The following is a 19,859-nucleotide window of genomic DNA, read 5'->3' as shown; positions in this document are numbered from 1 at the left end:
AAATTTGTGGATTCCCAGCAACGATACGACTGCTTGTTGAATGAGTCCGGCAAGACGTATCGCAAACCAACAGAGGTGTTTATATTCTGAAGACCCCGTTAGGTCATGAAAAGTTTGTGCGAGATGCCAGACGCATCAGGAACCTCCTCCTGGAAATAGTCCTGCGTCTTGACCGCATCCCCTTGTCTTTCTCAGGACTTAAAAACCATCAACTCCATCTGAAAGCGACGCAACCAAGACAAGGATCCAGTACTTTGTGTTTCTACCATTTCAGCTGTGAATTTACAGTAATGTGCTATGGTTTGTCAAAAGTAAAATCGTTCTAAAAGTAAGAAAAACCTCGACTTTCAGGAACTTAACATACTGTGGATCAACCCCTGCTTCTGTTCACCTTTAAACAGTCAGAGAGAGTGGACTGACAGCGAATGCAGTATTCATAAAATTAAAGAAAAGACAGTGTTATATCTGTAATATTCTTTTTAATACATAGTTCAAACAATGGGTGAGTTTTTAAAATGGTCTCAAAATCTGGCTTAAAAAATATTCTCCATCGTCCGTTAAACCATGAAATGAGCTAAAGTCTTTAGAATAACCAGCAGAGCTGACACAGACACTTTTATTTCTTTTCAATGACAGTTTTCAATGTTACTTTATTCACACTTACTTTAATTTTAAAAACACATTTAGAAGGGTGGGGGTAGGGGTTTGGTTAAAACACATGGACAACATCAACGTTTAAAAACCTGCTTAAACAGCATTACTTTAAACCATTATTACTTTAAATCATGTATGAATAATAAGCATTTAAACTGTCCTCACACCTTTGTTTTTTTGTTTTTTTTCCCCCTCTCATGGTGCTTTGAGTCCATCCTGAGCAGCAGCAGAAACCCAGTCCTGGTTCTGTGGCGCTCGGCTCTAGGACCGGGACTTGCTGACCCAGTGGTACTTGTCGACGCGCGGCCCGGAGAAGGTGAACGAGGCCCTGTAGGACTTGAAGCCTTTCTGGCCGCAGAACGTCGGCCCCGTGGCCGGAGGAGGGTGAGGAGGGGGGAACACATCCCCAGAAAAGGCCTTCCGCTTCTCCCGGAGCCAGCTCTGAGGAGCGCCGGGAGAAAACTCGCTGAACTAAGGAAGAGTAGATAAGAGTTAGATCAGTGGTGTGAAAAAAAACCCAATGAGTCGTCCAAATAGCTAGTTTCAGGGTCCCCCCTTTGTAAATTCCCATTCAAGGTCAAATAGACCATCAAGATTGGTAGGTTTTAGGGAGTGGCTATGGTGCGACATCCAATAGCTGCGTGGTCGCAGGTGTTATGAGGACAATTGTGACCACACACCAAGCGTTACTTGCTACATCTATTAAAATACAAGCCAGCTCCTTGACTTTCTGTCAGTTGCCGTTAAGAGGAAGGTTGGACTTTAAGAAGGTAAAGTTAGCATTTAAAAATGTGGAGTCTAAACCAGCAAGCGGTAGCATTGTTGTCACTGGAAGGGCAAGTGTTGAGTTAGCATAAATGCTGCCGGTGAAGGTTCTCAGTCATCCAGGTCATAACCGTTCACCCCTTCCATTTTCACCCGAGACGAGGTGTGAGCGTCTGAAACATCCCAACTCAAGTCCAGTCGCCCACAGCCAACCACCGAAGAAGTAAACGGGTAGTGCAATGGTTTTTAACGTGCTGTGCAGACGAACTCTTGGTAAATCTAGTCGGTTAACCACGAAATCTGTAGCTTGTGGTCGCTCCCATTGCGCCGCCTTCTTCATGGCAGCGATTCATCACCACCTCTCTGGATCTGCGGGGATCCGTTGAAAAGCTCTTCCCCGTTACGTTATCTACCAGAGCTCTAAAAGTAAATTCTCAGTTGAGTTCACCCCTTCCTTCTCTCTTCAAAACAACATGGCAGAACTTGAAGGCATCAAAGGACCTACCCTGTAGACGCTGTTGGGGTTGCTTACAGTTGGGATGGTCTTGGGTTCAGGGTTGGTGGCGGCGACTGCAGCAGGACAGAGGGCTGACAAACTGCTACCGCCGCTGCAGCTGCTGCTCATGCTGTTGTCTCCACCTCCCTCCTCGTCCGAGGAGCTTCCCGAGAGGACGTCGAGGCTCGCTCGCTCAACTGCGTCGTGGACGCGGCGGGAAAACTCGCCGTCTCGCCGGCAACCGTCCACCACGGAGATGCAGAAGGGAGTGCTGCGTTCGCCGTACCTGTGGATTTCACATTTGATGCAAGTGACCTTGTATTAAAAAAAGTTGCATGAATGAAGGTCTCACCTGCAGGACACCTCTCCGGGGTCAACCCACACCGTCACCTCCTGAGGAAGGCCTAGATCCTCGTACCGCACGGCGCCGCGCTCGCAGGCCTGCTGCAGCACTGGGTCCTTCACCTGCACACGGTTCATACGCAAGCACCTGGAAAAAAAAAAAACAAAGGACCCTTTTTCAGAGGGGTGCACCCATGTTTTGTTCCCTGATAATTAGTCAGTTGGAGTCCGTTCTATAAGGTGTCTGGACTTGTAAAAATACGAGCGACAGCCACTTGGATTCTGAATCTCGACAAGGAACGTGCAAAAGACCTAAAGCAGCATTAACAAGACCGCAGATTCTCGATGATAAACCATCATGTGCTTTAAAAGCACCTGCCGTTGACCGTCAAACTCTGAAATTGGATATTTTGTCTGAAGATTCAATGGTGCGATGCATCAGATCAATCCTTTTTAGTACTTTTGTCACTTCATTCAAGCACACATGAAGACATGTTTTGTCTTAAAACCTAAAACATGAGAAATTAAAGTCTGACTTCAGAAGTATAAGATCTTAGTGGTTAACAGACAAAAGCATGTCCACAGACTGAATAGTACAACAATTCAGCAGCCATCTTGGAATTATGATTTTTCGGCATGAGTTTACTACTTTCTGGGAAACTACCAAGAGTAACAGTTCTTATTCATGTCTTTTGACTATAGCAACTCTAGCTAGCATTTGTTGTACTAGCTGTCCATTTGCGTAGGTCAAGGACATACGGGGGACAAAGATCTCGCGTTGACTGACCTGTAGGCCTGTCCTTTGGTGGGTGCGCCCGGGTGCCAGTGGTTCTTGTAGCTCTCAAACAGGACAGACGTGAGGGAGGCTGCGAATCGCTCCCTGCCGTGCTTATCTAGGCAACCGTATCGTTTCACCAGCCGAGCAACAAAGAACACGGCGGCGGCGATTTCTTCCTTCATGGCCACACACGTGCAAAACTAACCCAAGTGACTAAATTTGACAAACCCAACCAGACTCAAGGATCCTGAACCGTTAAAAAAGGCAATAAAACACGCGTAGGGTGATCCTACTTGATAAAGAAGAGCAAAAGTCCAAGGATAAAACGGAACGGAGACAAACTCAAGCAAACATATTTGCTGCTGGAGCTCTAGAGAGAACTCCGCTTTGATTTGTGATGCTTCTGCAGCCTCACAACGTCACACACATCAGACACTAGAGGAGCACTCACTTCCTGCTCGTGAGGTTTAATCACAACACATGGTTCAGCTGTGACGAGCTCACACACCTGAGGCCGGTTGACTTGATGACCCTTACGCACACGATCATGCACCTCAGTGTCCGGATTAAAGGAAAAACAACGAGGTCCACATTAGAATATTTTTTATTTTAAAGAACCATTTTTGGAAAGAAAAAACACTTTTATTTTATACTTGGCCACTTTTGTGATGTTTACTGCCCTTTAATGTTAAAATTAAACAATATTAAAAAACATTGGTTTGGTGTACATGACACAAGATGGTGGAAAGATCAGTTAAGGGCCCCATAAAGGCTTAGGCCGGCCCTATATAGACATAGACATAGACATAGACAAAGGGTCATGACTGAAACCCATTAAACTCATATTTTCACCTACCCTCTGTTTGGCATTGATGTAATTTCCCTGGCGATCCAGCAGGTGGTGGTGGTGTTGGATCACAAATGGCCAAAAATACTGACAATTGATGAATTTCTCTTTATGAGCAGGTTTGAAAAGGATTTGACACTTCACGTGAAAACTACACAAAAATAAAATCATCAAGCAAAAAAGTTTCAGCAATTAGTGACCTAAGGCTGTGGTAAGGATGTGATATATTAAAAATGAGTTCAACAACATCCAAATTCATCCCATACAACCAGACGTTTGATGTTAAATCGTAAAAATCCATTTGTTAAATTGCAGTTTTTAGGGTGTGCATATTTTTGGATTTAAGTTATGTTTTGTGTTGCATGTAAAAATAGCATTTGAGCTAATCCGGTTCTAAAGAACAAACAAATGATGTCACAATGACATCATGACCCCCTGACTTTGATCCAGATGACAAAGGTCTGCCTTTAGGTCCTTCTAGGATCCGTCTAGGGTTCCGGAGGCTCCAGAACGAGATCCCTTTCGATTGGACACTGAAAACCAACCCAGAAACAACTGAAAATGGACCCATCGGAGCTCAAATTGATGGCTCAAGTGAAATTCCCGCCACCCTATCCCATGGCCGTGTTCCCCCCGTTCATCTACAGATCGATCCGCAATCACTCGACGAGGGCGGTGTTCGACAAACACATGCTGATGTGTTTGTTCACAACCATCATCCGCCACATCACCAGGTACATCTCCGAATGTCTGCATCCCGTCGTCGCAGAGTGGGTCGTCAAACTGCCGCGGATATACTTTGTCGTCGAGGGCGAGCAGTGTTTCTTTGGCATCGACGAGAGCTACGTCCTGTTTAGCGTGAAGCGCATCCTTTTGTGGTGTTTCTTTCAGTTGTTAAAGAGTGAATTGTTCGAGTGCGAGAGCTTCAACCAGTTGAACCAGTTGGTTGCCAAAGAGATCGCGGCGAGAGTGAACTACAACATAGCCAAACAAATGAACTCCAACACGAGGCATTTGGTCGGCAGATCGTACGAGTGTGACTGCATTATATATGAAAATCTTACTGCGATGATTGCGCTCGCGAGCAAAATAACAGAATGCATATGTACTATCTGCCGGTGTGCGCCGCAACCAGTGGAAGCCAGCAGCACTGCCCCACTACAGGACTACCGAAAAAGAAAAACACCGTACCGGGTCATATGGAAGGGTCGCATCGAGGTCATTTATAGCACTTCAGAAGCAGCACTGATGGCAATCCTGTCAGAGAGCATTTATTCCCAGAACAACGATTACGTAGACATGGACAGCTGCTCAGAGACCAGGGGTGAAATATACGTTGTAAACCTAAATCGCAACGCCATCATGGAAGATTTTGAAGAGGACACTGAAGAGGGCGACGACGATCTTGACAATTTCGTCGACGACAGTGAAGATTTAGACGTGGGGGGCAACAGCGCCGGCGACTTCGGAGCGGGTGACGATGACATCGACGAGGGCAACGAAGTTGAGGATTTTGAAGAAGACGACGGCGCAGATTTAGAAGAAGGCGGCGATAACGGTGACAGAGGCGATGATATTGTTGACGATGTCGACGACGACGAAGAGTACGGCGATGAAAATGAGGACGACGTCGAGGATTTCGAGGAGGATGACGCTGAGGATTTCGAAGAGGACGATGTCGAGGATTTCGAAGAGGACGATGTCGAGGATTTCGATGAGGATGACGTCGAGGACTTTGAAGAGGATGACGACGTCGAGGATTTCGAAGAGGACGAAAATGACGTTGAAGATTTTGAAGACAGTTACGATGACGGCGAAGACTTCGAAGACAGCTACAATGACATTGACGATTTTGAAGAGGACGACGACGGTGAGGATTTCGAAGAGGGCGAAAATGACATTGAAGATTTCGACGAGGACGATGAAGAGGGTTACAATGACATGGAAGATTTCGAACAGGGCGGTGAAGGTTTCAGAGAAGGCGACGATGATGGTGAAAATTTCGAAGAGTACGACGATGAGGACGTTGTGGATTTTGAGGAGGATGGCAATGTAAATGAAGGTTTTGAAGAGGACGACAATGACGTTGCAGATTTGGAACTGGCTCACGACGAGGTTGAAGACGTAGAATGCGGTGATGACATGGAAGACTTTGAAGAGATTCAGCCATACCCTGAAGCAGATTTTCAGTGCAGTGCGCAACCTCCTCCTGCTGAGGATCAGCTACAACCAGACACAGATGTTCAGCATCCTTTGCGACCCCCACATCGATGTGAAGGCGCAACTCATTCTTGCGACTCGAGTAGTTTTGAGTCTGCAAGTATGTCAGAACATGAGGTTAGAAAGTACACGCTGGTTCTCTGGGTGGTTGCCGGGCTCCTAATGCACACCATGAAGAAGGCCCAAGCATCAATGTGTCAGGTGGATTTCAACAGGATTGTCCTCAACTTGTCGCATAAGGTCCTGCAACAGATGAAGTTCAGGGACATCACTGTGAGCATGAAGGAGGGGAAAAATGTTTACAAGGCTCTGTTCAGTGAGCTTTCTCAAATATTCGACCCAGCAACTGTGCTTCTGAAGGAATTACAGCATGGTAACAGTATTTTCATCGTTGCTTTGAAGAGGCACCTGACGGCGCAGATTAAGAAGAGACACACCGTCACCATGTTCATTTCAACTGTGAGCAGATATGTTTCAAAGTCATTACAATCCCTCTTCAATCTTGGCTGCTTCTACTGATGGGTAACTTCTCAATCTTCCGTAGCCATTCCAAGACTGCTTGGAAGAACAATACCATTCTTGGTGTTGGAGTTGTACTGGTCTTCCGGGCAAGAGCTCTAGTCTTGTTCGACCCGCAGTGAAGCAAAGAAGTGAGCGAGAACTACACGGATCCATGCATGCCGAATGTTGGTGAAAATGTCCAGTGGCTTTTCGATGCAACGTGGAAAGGCCTCGTCAAGACACAAGAAAAGGTGACAACCAAGACACGTCAAGGAATATGAGAAATATGACTAACCTCTTGGCAAATCTTCAACCCAAAAAGATTTGGGCCCACTTTCCCAAAAGCATTTCAGGGTCCAAAGAAATACTGGCGAATAAACATCCAAACTTGCTGGAACCAAAGTCTTTATTGCTTCCCAGGAGGAAATTTGGCTTGCCAACGACGGTACTCCGTTCACCAATTAACACCATGAAATAAATACAATAAATAAAACAAACGGATGCATGTACATACGTACCTCAGTGTCAGCAACAGTAAAACACTGAGAACTTAAAGTCCTTCATCACGCCGCATACAATCTTCAAATTAGCTGGTTTAAAAATCCAACGACTGAAGGAACAAATGTCCTTTCTGTCATAGATAAAAGTCGTCATCATCCATGACTGTGTATCCTTCCCTTCTGCTGACTGAGATTGAGTTAGCGAGCTTGTTAGCTGATCATTGCATACCAATGAATTCAACCATCCATGACTACTTAACATCCCCTTCTGTTAGTAAGATTAGTTGTTTAATGACAGCTAGCATTCTTAATGTCGTGGACTTGTCCATAAATATTTCTCCTTTTTTTGTTGTTCGCTGGCTAGCTAGTTAGTTGACTTGCATTAAATATCAGTTGGCATCTCTAATGTTGCATTCCTATAAATTCAATTATCCTTTCAGCTATTTGTTAGTTAGCTGGGTCTTGTTGACTGACAGCAATGTTGCAATCCTATTAATTCAATCTTCCACAACTATTTAATCTTGATGTTAGTTAGTTGGTTAGCTTGTTGGTGAAAGGCAGTTAACATCAGGTATGATGTATTCCTAATAGTCATTCATAAATACTGTTCCCCAGTTTCTGTTAGTGAGGTAGCTAGCTGGCTAGTTGTCTTGTTGAATGTCAGTCGGCATCCCCACAATTATTTTCCCTTGCGTGCATGAATACATAAATATAAAAGTATATATATCAGCTTCAGTTCTATTAGCTAGCTAGCTAGCAAGATGCCTTGTTAACTATCAGTGTTTATTTGCTCGTTAATTAGCCAATAAGTTCTTTAATTGATGACATTAGGCGTCTTCCGTTTTGCTGTTATTTTATGGCGTCGATCAGAGTTGGAATTTAAATTTTTCTTTTTACTCGGTTCTTCGTCTCCACTTCTTTTGCAGTGCGGAAGATCCCGCGGTGCTACCTTCAATCCGCGGCGACGTGCCGATCAAAGTCGGACGAGATTCCACGATAAGTTGCCCACAGCTCAGAGGCAGGTAAGACACAAATTGTAAAAGAAAATGGCAGTAAAAAGGACTTAAAATTATACATAATGCTTTATCATGATACTAAAATGATAATTTGTTGACCACACATCATCCCCATGATGCGGCTGAAAGCCAGACCAGGTCGCAGAACCTAAATAAAATTTCATTCAGTTTCTATTTTTGTTATTTTGTCGTGAATATCACTCACTCATCTTCATGGTTTTGAGATATGTGTGTCACTAGTAATTCCAGTTGACATAGAGCCCAGACTGGAACCAGCAACCCTGGTTTTTGCATTTCCTGCAGACAATGCATTTGGGAACGCGGCGTACTTGCAGAACACGTACAGAAAATATTCTAAAAGCATAAATCTGAACAGGCAGAACATTCTTACTTCACAATGCTGCACTACTGCCATCTTCTGGAATTAAAAGTCAACACAACTCCGATCGAAGCCCAGAAAAGAAATACAGGATGCAGAAAGAATCACAGCATTTTTTTCTTTTTTTAATTTAAGGGAACATTACGTTGTTTTTTTTTTTTATAAACTTCATTCTGTCAGAGAAAACAAAAGTGACCAAAAACCTCCAACCTTAGAAATACAAGTTACAGGTGATTGACAGTCGTGGTAAAGCTGGAGCAGACACCAAAATGCAAATCATTCATGGAGGAGATAACAAGAAAAAAACATCCAATCCTTCAGTAATCCACCTTAGAAAGTATTTTTTTAAATCAAGAAAAATCAAACTTTGGCTGAACTGAAGCCTCCGTATCAGCGGGGACACAAAAAATAAGAAAAGTGAAAGTTTCAACTAATTCTGAGGTAAAACAGTAGAAAAGCACCAAATAATCACCACTTATATAATAGCAACACACACACACACGTGAGAATATCTTAATTTCCATCAACCAGTCTCTCTGATAAACACAAATCACAGCACAAAGAACCCAATACAATGCTGTTAAACCTTCAGGAAGCTTATCCGCTATTTATAACGGGGGCTTATTCACAGCAATGTCACTTTATTTTTTTGAAGTTTCATTTAATTTTATCGTGGTTTGACTTCAGTCTTCAGTCGGTTAAATTCCCACTGTAGGAAGCTAGGTTTGATCGCGGAAAGAAAAGCGAAGGGAGTCGAGAACAAAACAAACAAATAAACACAAAAAAAGCAGCATCAGAATCTTAAGTGGATTCAGTGTGAACTCGTAACGTAACTTAGGACGTTAAAAAAAGGTCCCCGGTGCAACATTGAGGATCGTTTTATTGGCGAAATATAAACATAAATACCTTTGTGGAAGTGTATAATCAATTTAAAGTAGAAGAGAGTCTTTTTATAAGCTCCGACAAACAAATTTACTCATTTTAACATCAATATAAATAAATCTATGACTCAGGAAGTCGCAAAGCAGCGGTTTATAAAATTGATTTATTGACAATCTGTAGAGGAGGCAGCGCTACGTGGGAAACTAAAACTTTACCGACGTCTTTCCGAGAGCAGAAATGTCCACTCTGAGTAAAACAACAGGACTTTAGTTGAAACGCTGCCCCCTGCTGTTCTGGCCTGATGTTTTCACATAAACAAATGTAACAGACATTTGAAGACGTTTTACTCGCGTCTTAAAACACGGGGGACGAAACTTGAATTATGATTTTGCTGGTAACACGTTTGTTTGTTTTTGTGCAAAAACAAAAAAGTAAATGAAATGGACAGAAATAAATAAATCATGCAAAGTAGAGCACGCAATGCTTTTTTATGCAGTCATGTACTCTGATCACATACAAAAAACGCAAAAATAAATAGGATAAAATTGAAAGAGGCTGTGTTTTGGGTTCGCCTGCGACTATTACTGATTAAAAAGTTCAATAAATAATAGATAAATATGAGTAAGACGGGGGAAAAAAGGAGGCTTTGGTTCTGCTGCTGCAATAGCGCCAATCCGACCTCTATCTCCACCACTTTTCCATAATACGGTTCTTCTAGCACTTCTCAGGTCGACTTGTCGTTCTTTGCTAAACATTGGAGATTTAACACTTCATGTTTTCAGTGATTTTTAACCGTCTTTTTTAACCAATCTACAGTTTGGCATCGTTCGCTTTGATTCTCATGTCCCGTCTGTTGATGTCACATTTCAGTATATTACTTGCAGATTTCTGCAGATGCAGAAAACTTGGGGTTCAGTTTTCTGCAGTCGCGCCTAAAACAAATACATTTCCCACGTTTTTTTTGTTCTTTTTTAAAATGCAGATTTGAATAAGAACAAATCACTATCTTCTCTAACCGTAGGCTCCACTCACCCGAATCCACAGACGTGACTTCTGTCCCGGGAGATAATCACTTTTCCCCAAGTCTGTCAAACTCTCAGAGTCCTCAGCAAGAAGCAAACATTTAGCTGCCTGGGGGTGGGGATGGATGTGGGAGGGACCGGTGACAATAAATAAAACCTTAGAAAAGCAGAAATGAAGTGTAAGGTTTGGGCAAAACGACTGACACTGTGCTGTGTGGATTCTCGCGAATGAAAATACTGGTGTGGAGACTCCAGGTGGCGCCGCTCCACTCGTCCCTGACACAGTCGAGCCGCAGTCCTGCTCAAGCTTTAAAACGGGAGTTTCTTCAGCTGCTCGAAGGTGATGAAGAACTGAGGGAGGGGAGCGTTGAGGGAAAAAAACAACTTCTGAGGTCATTTCAAATTTGGAAAACAAACATATTTTGATGTATTAATGTTTAGGTAATGCGTTATTATTTTATAAAATACTCATATCAAAACGTGTGGTTTGATCGGAAATCGTGTGCTATGACTTTTCCAAGTGTTTCGAGTAACCATATGGCTATGTAAGTTACATTTAACTTCCTGTTTTGGGCCTTCCACTTCCTGTCGGGAGGTCATCTTTTGCAGACATGTTCGGGACAGGTCTCTGGTCTCACATATGAAGTTTGAGGTCTCTACGTTAAGGTATGCCAAACACTGTGAGGTTATAAAGTGGGCTGGGTTTCCCATGTATGTGTATGTGGAAATTATTCAGTTTTTTGTCACCATGCCATTGCCGCAACAGGAAGTCGGCCATTTTAAACAGGAAGTGCCCACTAACTTTGTCGAACGTTGACCGATCTGCGCGTAACACGATACGCGAGACCAGGGACCCGTCCTGAACACGTCTGTCAAAGATGACCTCCCAACAGGAAGTCGAAAGCCTGAAACAGGAAGTAAAGCCTAACATTGTCCCATCTGCATGAAACTTGACATCTGAGACAAGGGAACATCCCTGAACGCGTTTATGGACTTTCCTAGTTGTTAAACTGTGGTTTAAAGATAGAACATAACTCAAATTCTAAGAATTGGGTTAATAAATGAAAGCTTTTCTGTTGTGACGGTCGTTTCTGAAGGATACGATGATGTTCCAGGGCCCCAGTCGCAGCCAGTTTGGCCAGAAGCCCTTGTAGAGGGCGAAGAAGCCCTCGTTCCTCCACGTCTGCATCACGCCGTCCAGCGTTCCTTTGTACATGGGACCTCCGGACAGAACGCGCTGGTTCATCATCCGCGTCCGCACCACGTCGACGGGGTTGGAGGCCAGCGCCCCCGCCAGGCCGCACGTGAAACTGGAACTGCGACATCAAAAACCAGATGAAAAGATTGAAAAGTTGAAAAGGTGTCACCACCACTGACAACACAATCAATCAAAAAAAAAAAAAAAAAAACATACATGAAATGAGTCAAGATGGTGTCGCCCATGGCGCCCGAGCTAAGCAGGTGCTTCTTGGTGATGTCGTAGACGGGGAGTTCAACCCCGACCACGATGGCGGCTCGCTGTGCTGTGGGAATGACACCCTAAAGAGGAGGATGGAGGAGGAGGTTGAAAACAAGTGAGCAGGAAACTTGACACCACAAGGTGTCGCCAGATGACCAGGTCTTTTTTTTTTAGCAACTCACTCTCCACAGCCCTCTGGTGCCTTCTGTCTGGTAGATGTTGTAGAAGTTGGACATCATGCTGCCTTGGAGCAAACTGCCCTGGGCCTGCATTCTGATCTGAAACACACATGGAGAAACACTCATAAAATAACACTTCAACCCCTGAATCTGTATTTGAAAAATGGTCTTACGGTGATTAATCGATTATTACTCGATTACTAAATGAATCATCAACTATTTTGATAATCGAGTAATCAGTTCAAAGCTTTTTTCATAGCTTCTTAAAATGTAAATATTTTCTCTACATAACAAAGAAATCATTAAAATTTAATCATTTTGGTTTGTGGACAAAACAAGACATTCGAGAACATCGTCATTTCCAGGTTTGACAAACACTGATCAACGTTTTTTTTTTTTTCCTGACATTTAATGGAATAATCGATTACGAAAATCATCGTTAGTTGCAGCTCCAGCCGTGTTTATTCAATTCAAACTCAAGGTTCTATTGAAGAAAAGCTGAAACGAGTGATTAAGACCTTTAACTCTTCAGGAAAATGTTTACTGACATTATAAATCAAGTCGAAGCTCTTTTCCTTCTGTTCTTTTTGCAACCAGTGAAGTCGCCCCCTGGTGGCAATATTATATTTGTTTTCATCACCTTGAGGACGTCAGTGGGGTTGGCCAGCGAGGAGGACAGGACTCCGGACACGACACCGCAGAAGACGTTGATGATCATGGTCTCGTCTGTCGCAGGAGAAGAAGAAACAAGAAGAAAAATGGTGGTAAAATGTCAAGAATGAAAGAAATCATTAAAACTGAATGATTCTGTAGTGTAGCTGTGTGTGAGAATGTAAGCAGACTCTCTTTCCTTCCTTTCCTGAAGCTCTTTTGCCTCTTATTAAGCTTTGCAAATGAGTCACTCTGCTTCCACGCGGGTCAAAACACACAGCGTGTGACGTCAAATTCATGCAAATTGCTGTTGCTGCAACTCTGTATCTGCACTGTAAACAGAAGCACAGACAACACCAGCCGTCCAAAACCCAATGAGACAGAAGAGGACGCTCAATTAAGTCATCTGTTTGTCATCAATTCACTGCTGCAGCCCTGATCTCTCGCAGTTCATGCCCTTCACGGGTTTGAAGCCAGCGAATGAAGACGTAAAGGTGTTAAATCATGAAAAATATGGATCTTAACGAATCGACCGACTGCCTGTGCATGTCGTCGTCAAGGTTTCAGGTGACTGTGGATGACGCCAAGTAACTGAAGCCTGTAAATCAAACGCCCCGAGTCTCCTCCGCTGCAGGCTGATGCGCTAAATTTAGACCATTACAATGTGATGAGTTTATAAGAGAGAAAGAGAGAGAGAACCTTCAGGATGACTGACAAACAGCCTCTTCAGAGAGTTGTAGGTTCCGATCTTGATCGTGCCGTACGAAGCTTGCCTCAGCAGAGCGGGGGAAATCCTGACAGGATTTACACATTAGTATTTTGTTGTCAAAAGTAGTTATAAAACATGCTGCCCAGATGGTTCGTCTAAGGTGGTTCCATACCCTGAATACAGCGCCCGGATTCCCTCCTCTTTGCCGATCCGGAAGAGGGCGTGGAACATGCCTTTGTAGCGCACCTCGGTGTACTGGGACTGACCCTGCACCTGGAGCCGGGTCTTCGTCAAGTCGATGGGAAATGTCCCTGTGGGATTAAATAATAATAATAATCATCATGTCACACATGACATCTGGATAATGGCCAAAACATTTGGTCTGGAGCTTAAAAAAGTTGATTTTGCATGACTTCAACAGTGGGCTAAATCGACTGCTACTTCCTTGACTTGTATGCTGGTGCCCTAAATAAAGTAAATGCATATCTACATCTGCTACGACACGAGTCGGAAAAATACTATGTTCATATCATGACAGAACGGACTAAATTAATAAATTATACATTATACATGCAATGCATTACATGCATTATATTATGCAAAATCCATGCATCCCTACTTTGTACACTAAAATATATATATATACACACACACACACATATATATATATGTGTGTATATGTATGTATATAAATCAATGTTTTGTCAATTTCTGCCATATATGTATATATATATATATACACACACATATATATACACACACACACACACACACACACATATATATATATATATATATATATATATATATAAACATATATGGCAGAAATTGACAAAACATTGATTTATATACATACATATACACACATATATATATGTGTGTGTGTATATATATATACATTTTAAATCAAAGTTTTGTCAATTTCTGACAGACGAAAACTATTCCACATAATTTTTATGCACTGGACCTTTAATATTTCAATAGCATCATCTTTAACGCTATATAGATCTGAAACTTGACTTTAGATCAATGCATGGGGAAATAAATAAAAAAATAAAAAATCTCCCACACCAAAGTCCATAGAAAAATTTAGCATTTTTAGCTCACCTGGACACAGGAGCTGCTGGTCTGCTGCTGGTCCACTGCTGCCTCGTGTGGTCACTGTGTGTCACTGAGGTGAATCTGAACGAAGCCGTTCAAACACCGAAGTCACAAAATAACACATTCGAACTCAGTGACGGAGGCAGCAGTGGACCAACAGCTGCTGCGTGCTGTGATGCTAAAATCGCTGATTTTCTCTATGGACTTTGGTGCGGCAGAGTGAAAACGCAAATCACGGCCGCCCAAACAGACGAATCATCCGTCTTTTTTTTATATTCATATTATATCAGCCCATAAAACCATGTCATGCGGTATAAACCCACGCGACGATCCGCGTCTGCGTTGCCGTGGTGCATCACGTACCGAATTCTGCGACAATCGAGGCCATGCCTCCGTAGATGAAGGGCTTCCAGTTGAGGGTGGTCATGTCCGCGGCGGCGGCTGCGGCTTCCACCTGCTGCAGCCCCGCTAGAAACAAGAGCAGTCCGCCCACACACAGGTCAACCCAGTGATGCAAGCGCACTCTACACAACATGTTGTCAAACATCTGAGCTCTGAGTGATGGTGATGCTACAGTTCAGTGGCGCTGATGCTCCCTCAGCAACAGCAGCATCCCCAGCACTCTGCGCCGGAAAGAGACGCCCGCTGTGCCGCAGAGAGAGAGCCAGCGGAGCCGCTGCTGGCCTGCTATTGGCTGCGGGTGCTGTCAATCAAACGTGTTCAACGACTGGATAGGCTGAGGTGTTGGGAGGAGGCGGGGCGGCACAGAGCGTGAGTGACAGTGACAGCAACACAGCGTCACGAAGACGTAAAGAGACTAATAAATAAACAAGTGACAGAATAAATACACTTCAAATAACTCTACTCGTCATCAGGTGCCATTAAACATACAAGCGATGTCAAGTTAAATCATTTTCATGACAAAAAAAACAGTACGCAAATGGGGTAGATCGACCGTGCTAGGCTAGCGGCTACAAGGCTAACACTTGAGTTGAGTAACAAGTACCCGCGCCAGAGCGGGCGGTGACCGGTTAGCAGTTGGTTTAGTTACCGTTACATTCAGCGCAGACGCGGCGTGTCCGTGGTTGTCGGCGTCGTTGTCGCGAGCTGCTACTTCACTCCGGTCGGCATGACCGCAAGGATGTTCGCGGCTCGACTTTTAAAAAGTACGAGCGGTGAACTTCTTTCGCCTCCGTTGTTAGCTTGCCATGTCAGCTAACGTGACGTCAAGAGCGCCACACGTAACACGAACAGGATTTCCGCCGAGAGACCTTCAGAATAAAATTCTTTGTTGCACGCAGGAAATAGTAATATTCCGGTATCATCTCATGTTTTTTTCTATCGATGCAGAAATATATGAATATTTACATCTACATAACATGTAAAATGAGAATAAAACAATTGGAAAATAATCAATTTAATTTGTTAAATATTTAGCAAGAAGGAGTATCAAAAAATCACAAGAAACAAAGGCGGCTTCGAAAATAAGCTTACAACATTTTCTTTTTAACGGATGAAATGTGTTTTGACTGAAAAAGCAGTTAGTTAAAAACCAATCACAGTATTTGTCTCACTAAAAACTTTGTTTCTGCCTTTAAATGACTTCAGTAAATTAATAAATTTATACTTTTCAGATTACAGCTCATCCGATTCCAGAGGTGACGTTGGTGAACGTCTACCAGCTTTCTCACATTTACACATTATGACTAAAAGTCAGCGCCCTCCAAAGGTGGCATCAGATACTACATGAGTTTGAGAAGCTGTTGTGACGCCAGATGATGTTTTCCGAGTGTGTGTGTGTAGTGAGAGAGCGTCATTAGCCAGATGTATGTGTGTGTGTGTGTGTGTGTATGCTGGTGGAAAATGGCAGATGTCGTCTGAGCAGGAACGTCAGCCCGGCAGCCGAGTTAGAGTTTAACTCAGCCCACTCACGTCTGCGCGGCACACAAACAGCATCTGGAGCTGCAAGTTCCTCACTGCAGAAAATGGAATAGCTTTTACGTGAAAAGGAATATAATTTGTATCTTCTAGCTAAGTTAACACTGAGTGGAATGGTTCGGTTTGGTAGAGTTCATTAGGAATAGGACACATCAGCCTCGATTATGTGCGTTTACATGCATGTTAAAAGTCTGATTTTAGTCAGACTAATACAATAATTCAGTTTTCTTAATGGCATGTAAAAACATTCGTTTGAAACGTTAGTTTTAAAATAGAGCTAGTCTTAGTCGGACTAACATACCAGAGTAACGGGATTCATAATCCGATTACTCCTGCATGTACACGCTTAGTCGGACTGGAGTCGGACTTGGCGCCAACATTTCCAGAAGTAGGCGACGTATAAACTGCGGTAGCGTCCTACAGCGCCACCTACCAAGGCAGAGGTCAGAATCACGCTGCCAATAAATAGATGTTCTCCTCCGCATGCCTACTCGGCAAGTTGTCCGATTGCTTGTCTTAGTCGGACTATGACCTCAAACTGTGCATGTTTAATGTCCTCTGAAGTGATGGAAACCAGACTGTGTGTGTGTGGGTGTTTTGTTCTATGTGTCGGGACCAGTAGTCCTCATGGAGATCTGAACCTGGTTCCTAACGAGGCAGGACCTCATTTCTGAGGAACTGGTTAAGTTCAGGGCTTGACTGGATGGAGGTCAACGCAGTGTCCTCAGAAGAACAGCTGTGCAAACCTGTGTGTGTGTGTGACAGAGAGAGAGAGAGAGAGAGAGAGAGAGAGAGAGAGATAGGGGAGGGAGGGGATGAACGAGAGCTGCTGATAATGCTGAGAATTTATTTCCTCCTGCATTTGTAAAGCTGGGATTTAACTGGACACCGCGATGAGACGAAGAGCAGGAACAAACAACAACAAAAACCTCTGAAAGTAACGAGCGTCTGAATTAACATCACGTGTTTTTTGTTCAGTCAACCAACTTTGTTTTTAAAATCAATGATTTACGATAGTCGGTGGCTGTCATGGATAAAACACCGACTTTTAAGCGAGTATCGTCTTTTCAACGCAACTTCCAAAACGTGTCGTGAATCTCAAAGTGAAAAGTTCTTCTGTTTTTTTGATTAAAAAAACCATGTCATTCGTGACTGGACAAGTGAGCGGCGAGTCCTCGGCGAGGATGACTCCCGACTGCATGGACGGCGACGACTCGGCGGCCCAAGACGACGTGAGGCCTCGGGTGATGGGCGTGATCCTGAGCGTCGCCGCGTGCCTCATCGTCTCCACGAACCTGCTGGTGGCGGCCGCTCTACTCAAGCTGCTCCTGAAGAAGAGCAGCCAGAGCTGGTGCTTCGTCCTCAACCTGGCGCTGGCCGACGCCCTGGTGGGCGTGGCCATCACTGGCCTGGCGACAGAGGACTTCAACAGCGACGGCGTCCCTCAGAGCCAGCGCCACCAGCCGCCCACAAATGCCACGCCCCCTGCGCACGGGAAGACCCGCTGTTTGGTGCGGATGGCGTTTGTGATGTCACCGTGCACGGCGTCCATCATGTCCATGTTCCTGATCTCACTGGACCGATACGCCGCCATCAAGATGCCGCTGCGGTACTCGCTGCTCTCCGGGAAGGGGACGGCGGTTGGGTCCCTACTGACGCTGTGGATTAGCGCCTTCACGGTGGGATTCATGCCAGGTGAGACTTCAACATTTACAAATGATTGATTTTGGCTTCACTTATCGGATGTTAAGGTTAGGGTTAGGGTTTCAAGAAAAATGGTGCTACTGTTGATGGACATCTACATTTGGGTGTTTTTCACCACACCTAGCATGTTCTGGCTAATCTCTATCAACAGCCATCACTAAAAATCCCATAGATGATCAATGGCAAGCAAATACGGCGCAAACTCTCGATGAAGAAGGATTAGGACTCAGTAGGCTATAGTCCAGCTTTGCCAAACCTGTAGACCAGGAGACTTCACATCAGCTTCAGCCACTCCGGGACCGTACCTATGAATGAATGAATGAATCGTTTATTTCGGGCATGCCCCCCGGGTCCTATGTTCCCCGATTTGTATGTGACCGGGAAACATCTCTAACCCTAACCCTAACCCTACCCTTTTTCAAAAAAAGGGTCCCCCGGGGAACATAGGTACGACCCCCACAACAATAACCAAAACCATAAACAAACGCTGCGACTTTTACCGACTTCTGACTTCCGAGTTCTGACATAAATTGAACATAGCGTCAGGTGACCTGAGGCCACAGGGAGCTGTTTTCAAATAGGTCTTCCAACTCGTCAGTGCAGTTCTTGATGATATCTAACACTACTGGCTAACTTGCTAGCTACAACTGGAGTGGCGGGGTTGTACCTATGTTCCCCGGGTCCTATGTTCCCCGTTTTTCCCAAAAAATGTCCTATGTTCCCCACTTTGTATGTGACAGGGGAACATGGGACCCTTTTTTTGAAAAAGGTTAGGGTTAGGGTTAGGGTTAGAGAAAGGGTCCTATGTTCACCGGTCATATACAAATCGGGGAACATAGGACCCGGGGAACATAGGTATGGTCCCATTGTTGTGGACCCCTGTCCTTACAAATGTCTTGCTGTTGTTGTGTTTTTGTGAGAGCAACCACATAATAATCACTTGTTTCCTTTAAAATCAGAGTGTCTGAAACTGAATCCTCGAAGGGTAACCAATGTCCTCTTGCTTGATAGTGATGGTGTGGCAGCTGCAGTCCGAGGGCTACGACGGCTTCTGCGCCTTCTTCTCCGTCATCCACGGCGAGGGCGTCATCGTCTTGTTCAGCGTGTGCTTCTTCCCCGTGCTCTCCGTTTTCGTCTACATCTACTTGGACATCCTGAAGATCGCCCGCGGCCACCAGCGGCAAATCCGGCAGGCGCGGCAAGCGGGTTCCAGGACGGCGGCGCACCGTGGCGACCAACAACGCGATCAGCAGCATCAGCTCCGCTGTGGTTACTGGAGTCACGTCAAGGCCCTGAAGATGGTGGCGGTGCTTGTGGGCTGCTTCTTGGTGCTCTGGTGCCCCTTCTTTCTCACGTGCATCGTGCACCTGCTGTGCAAAAGCTGCCAACTCACCCACGTGTTGGAGAATTATCTCTGGCTGCTCGGACTATCCAACTCCCTCATCAACCCCCTAGTGTACGCCTTTTGGCAAAGGGAGGTGCGGCTGCAGTTAGCGGCCATGTTTAGCTGCTGCTCAGACAGGTCGGCGGCGGCCATACCGCCGGGTGTTTCAGGACGGTATGACCCTCGGACTCCACCGCAGGATCAGGACGCTGCTGGTGGCGGAGACGCCATTATCCCGGCATTGTTGCAGCCAATTACCTGCAGCCACGACACTCAGACTGTGGCAGCGTCTGCTACGACCAGATCATGAAAGAAAGAGTTTCACATGCTGT

General features: G+C 44.6%; 3 protein-coding genes across 3 annotated transcripts; 1 reads left to right on the top strand and 2 right to left on the bottom strand.

Annotated features, from left to right (window-relative positions):
* Positions 1–915: 915 nt before the first annotated feature.
* On the bottom strand, positions 916–3,220 carry btg4 (B-cell translocation gene 4; the record flags this gene model as incomplete). Its single annotated transcript, XM_083890420.1, has 4 exons — positions 3,045–3,220; positions 2,268–2,405; positions 1,925–2,201; positions 916–1,125 (listed from the first exon to the last, which is right to left on the bottom strand). The coding sequence occupies exons 1-4, from the start codon at positions 3,215–3,217 to the stop codon at positions 916–918; spliced, it is 798 nt and encodes a 265-aa protein (XP_083746546.1). The 5' UTR covers positions 3,218–3,220.
* A 5,382-nt stretch (positions 3,221–8,602) lies between these two features.
* Positions 8,603–15,732, bottom strand: slc25a14 (solute carrier family 25 member 14). The gene is made up of 8 exons (XM_083889214.1): positions 14,865–15,732; positions 13,573–13,711; positions 13,391–13,485; positions 12,681–12,766; positions 12,044–12,139; positions 11,817–11,941; positions 11,505–11,718; positions 8,603–10,753 (listed from the first exon to the last, which is right to left on the bottom strand). The coding sequence occupies exons 1-8, from the start codon at positions 15,046–15,048 to the stop codon at positions 10,712–10,714; spliced, it is 981 nt and encodes a 326-aa protein (XP_083745340.1). The 5' UTR covers positions 15,049–15,732; the 3' UTR covers positions 8,603–10,711.
* A 1,945-nt stretch (positions 15,733–17,677) lies between these two features.
* Positions 17,678–19,837, top strand: gpr119 (G protein-coupled receptor 119; the record flags this gene model as incomplete). Its single annotated transcript, XM_083889678.1, has 2 exons — positions 17,678–18,134; positions 19,155–19,837. Exons 1-2 carry the CDS (start codon positions 17,687–17,689, stop codon positions 19,835–19,837), a joined length of 1,131 nt encoding a protein of 376 aa, XP_083745804.1. The 5' UTR covers positions 17,678–17,686.
* Between the last annotated feature and the right edge of the window lie 22 nt (positions 19,838–19,859).

Source organism: Microchirus variegatus (assembly GCF_963457635.1).
Source record: "Microchirus variegatus genome assembly, chromosome: 5".
NCBI lineage: Eukaryota > Metazoa > Chordata > Actinopteri > Pleuronectiformes > Soleidae > Microchirus > Microchirus variegatus.
Note: the sequence above shows the minus strand (reverse complement) of the source record. Positions and strands in the feature narration are given on the sequence as shown.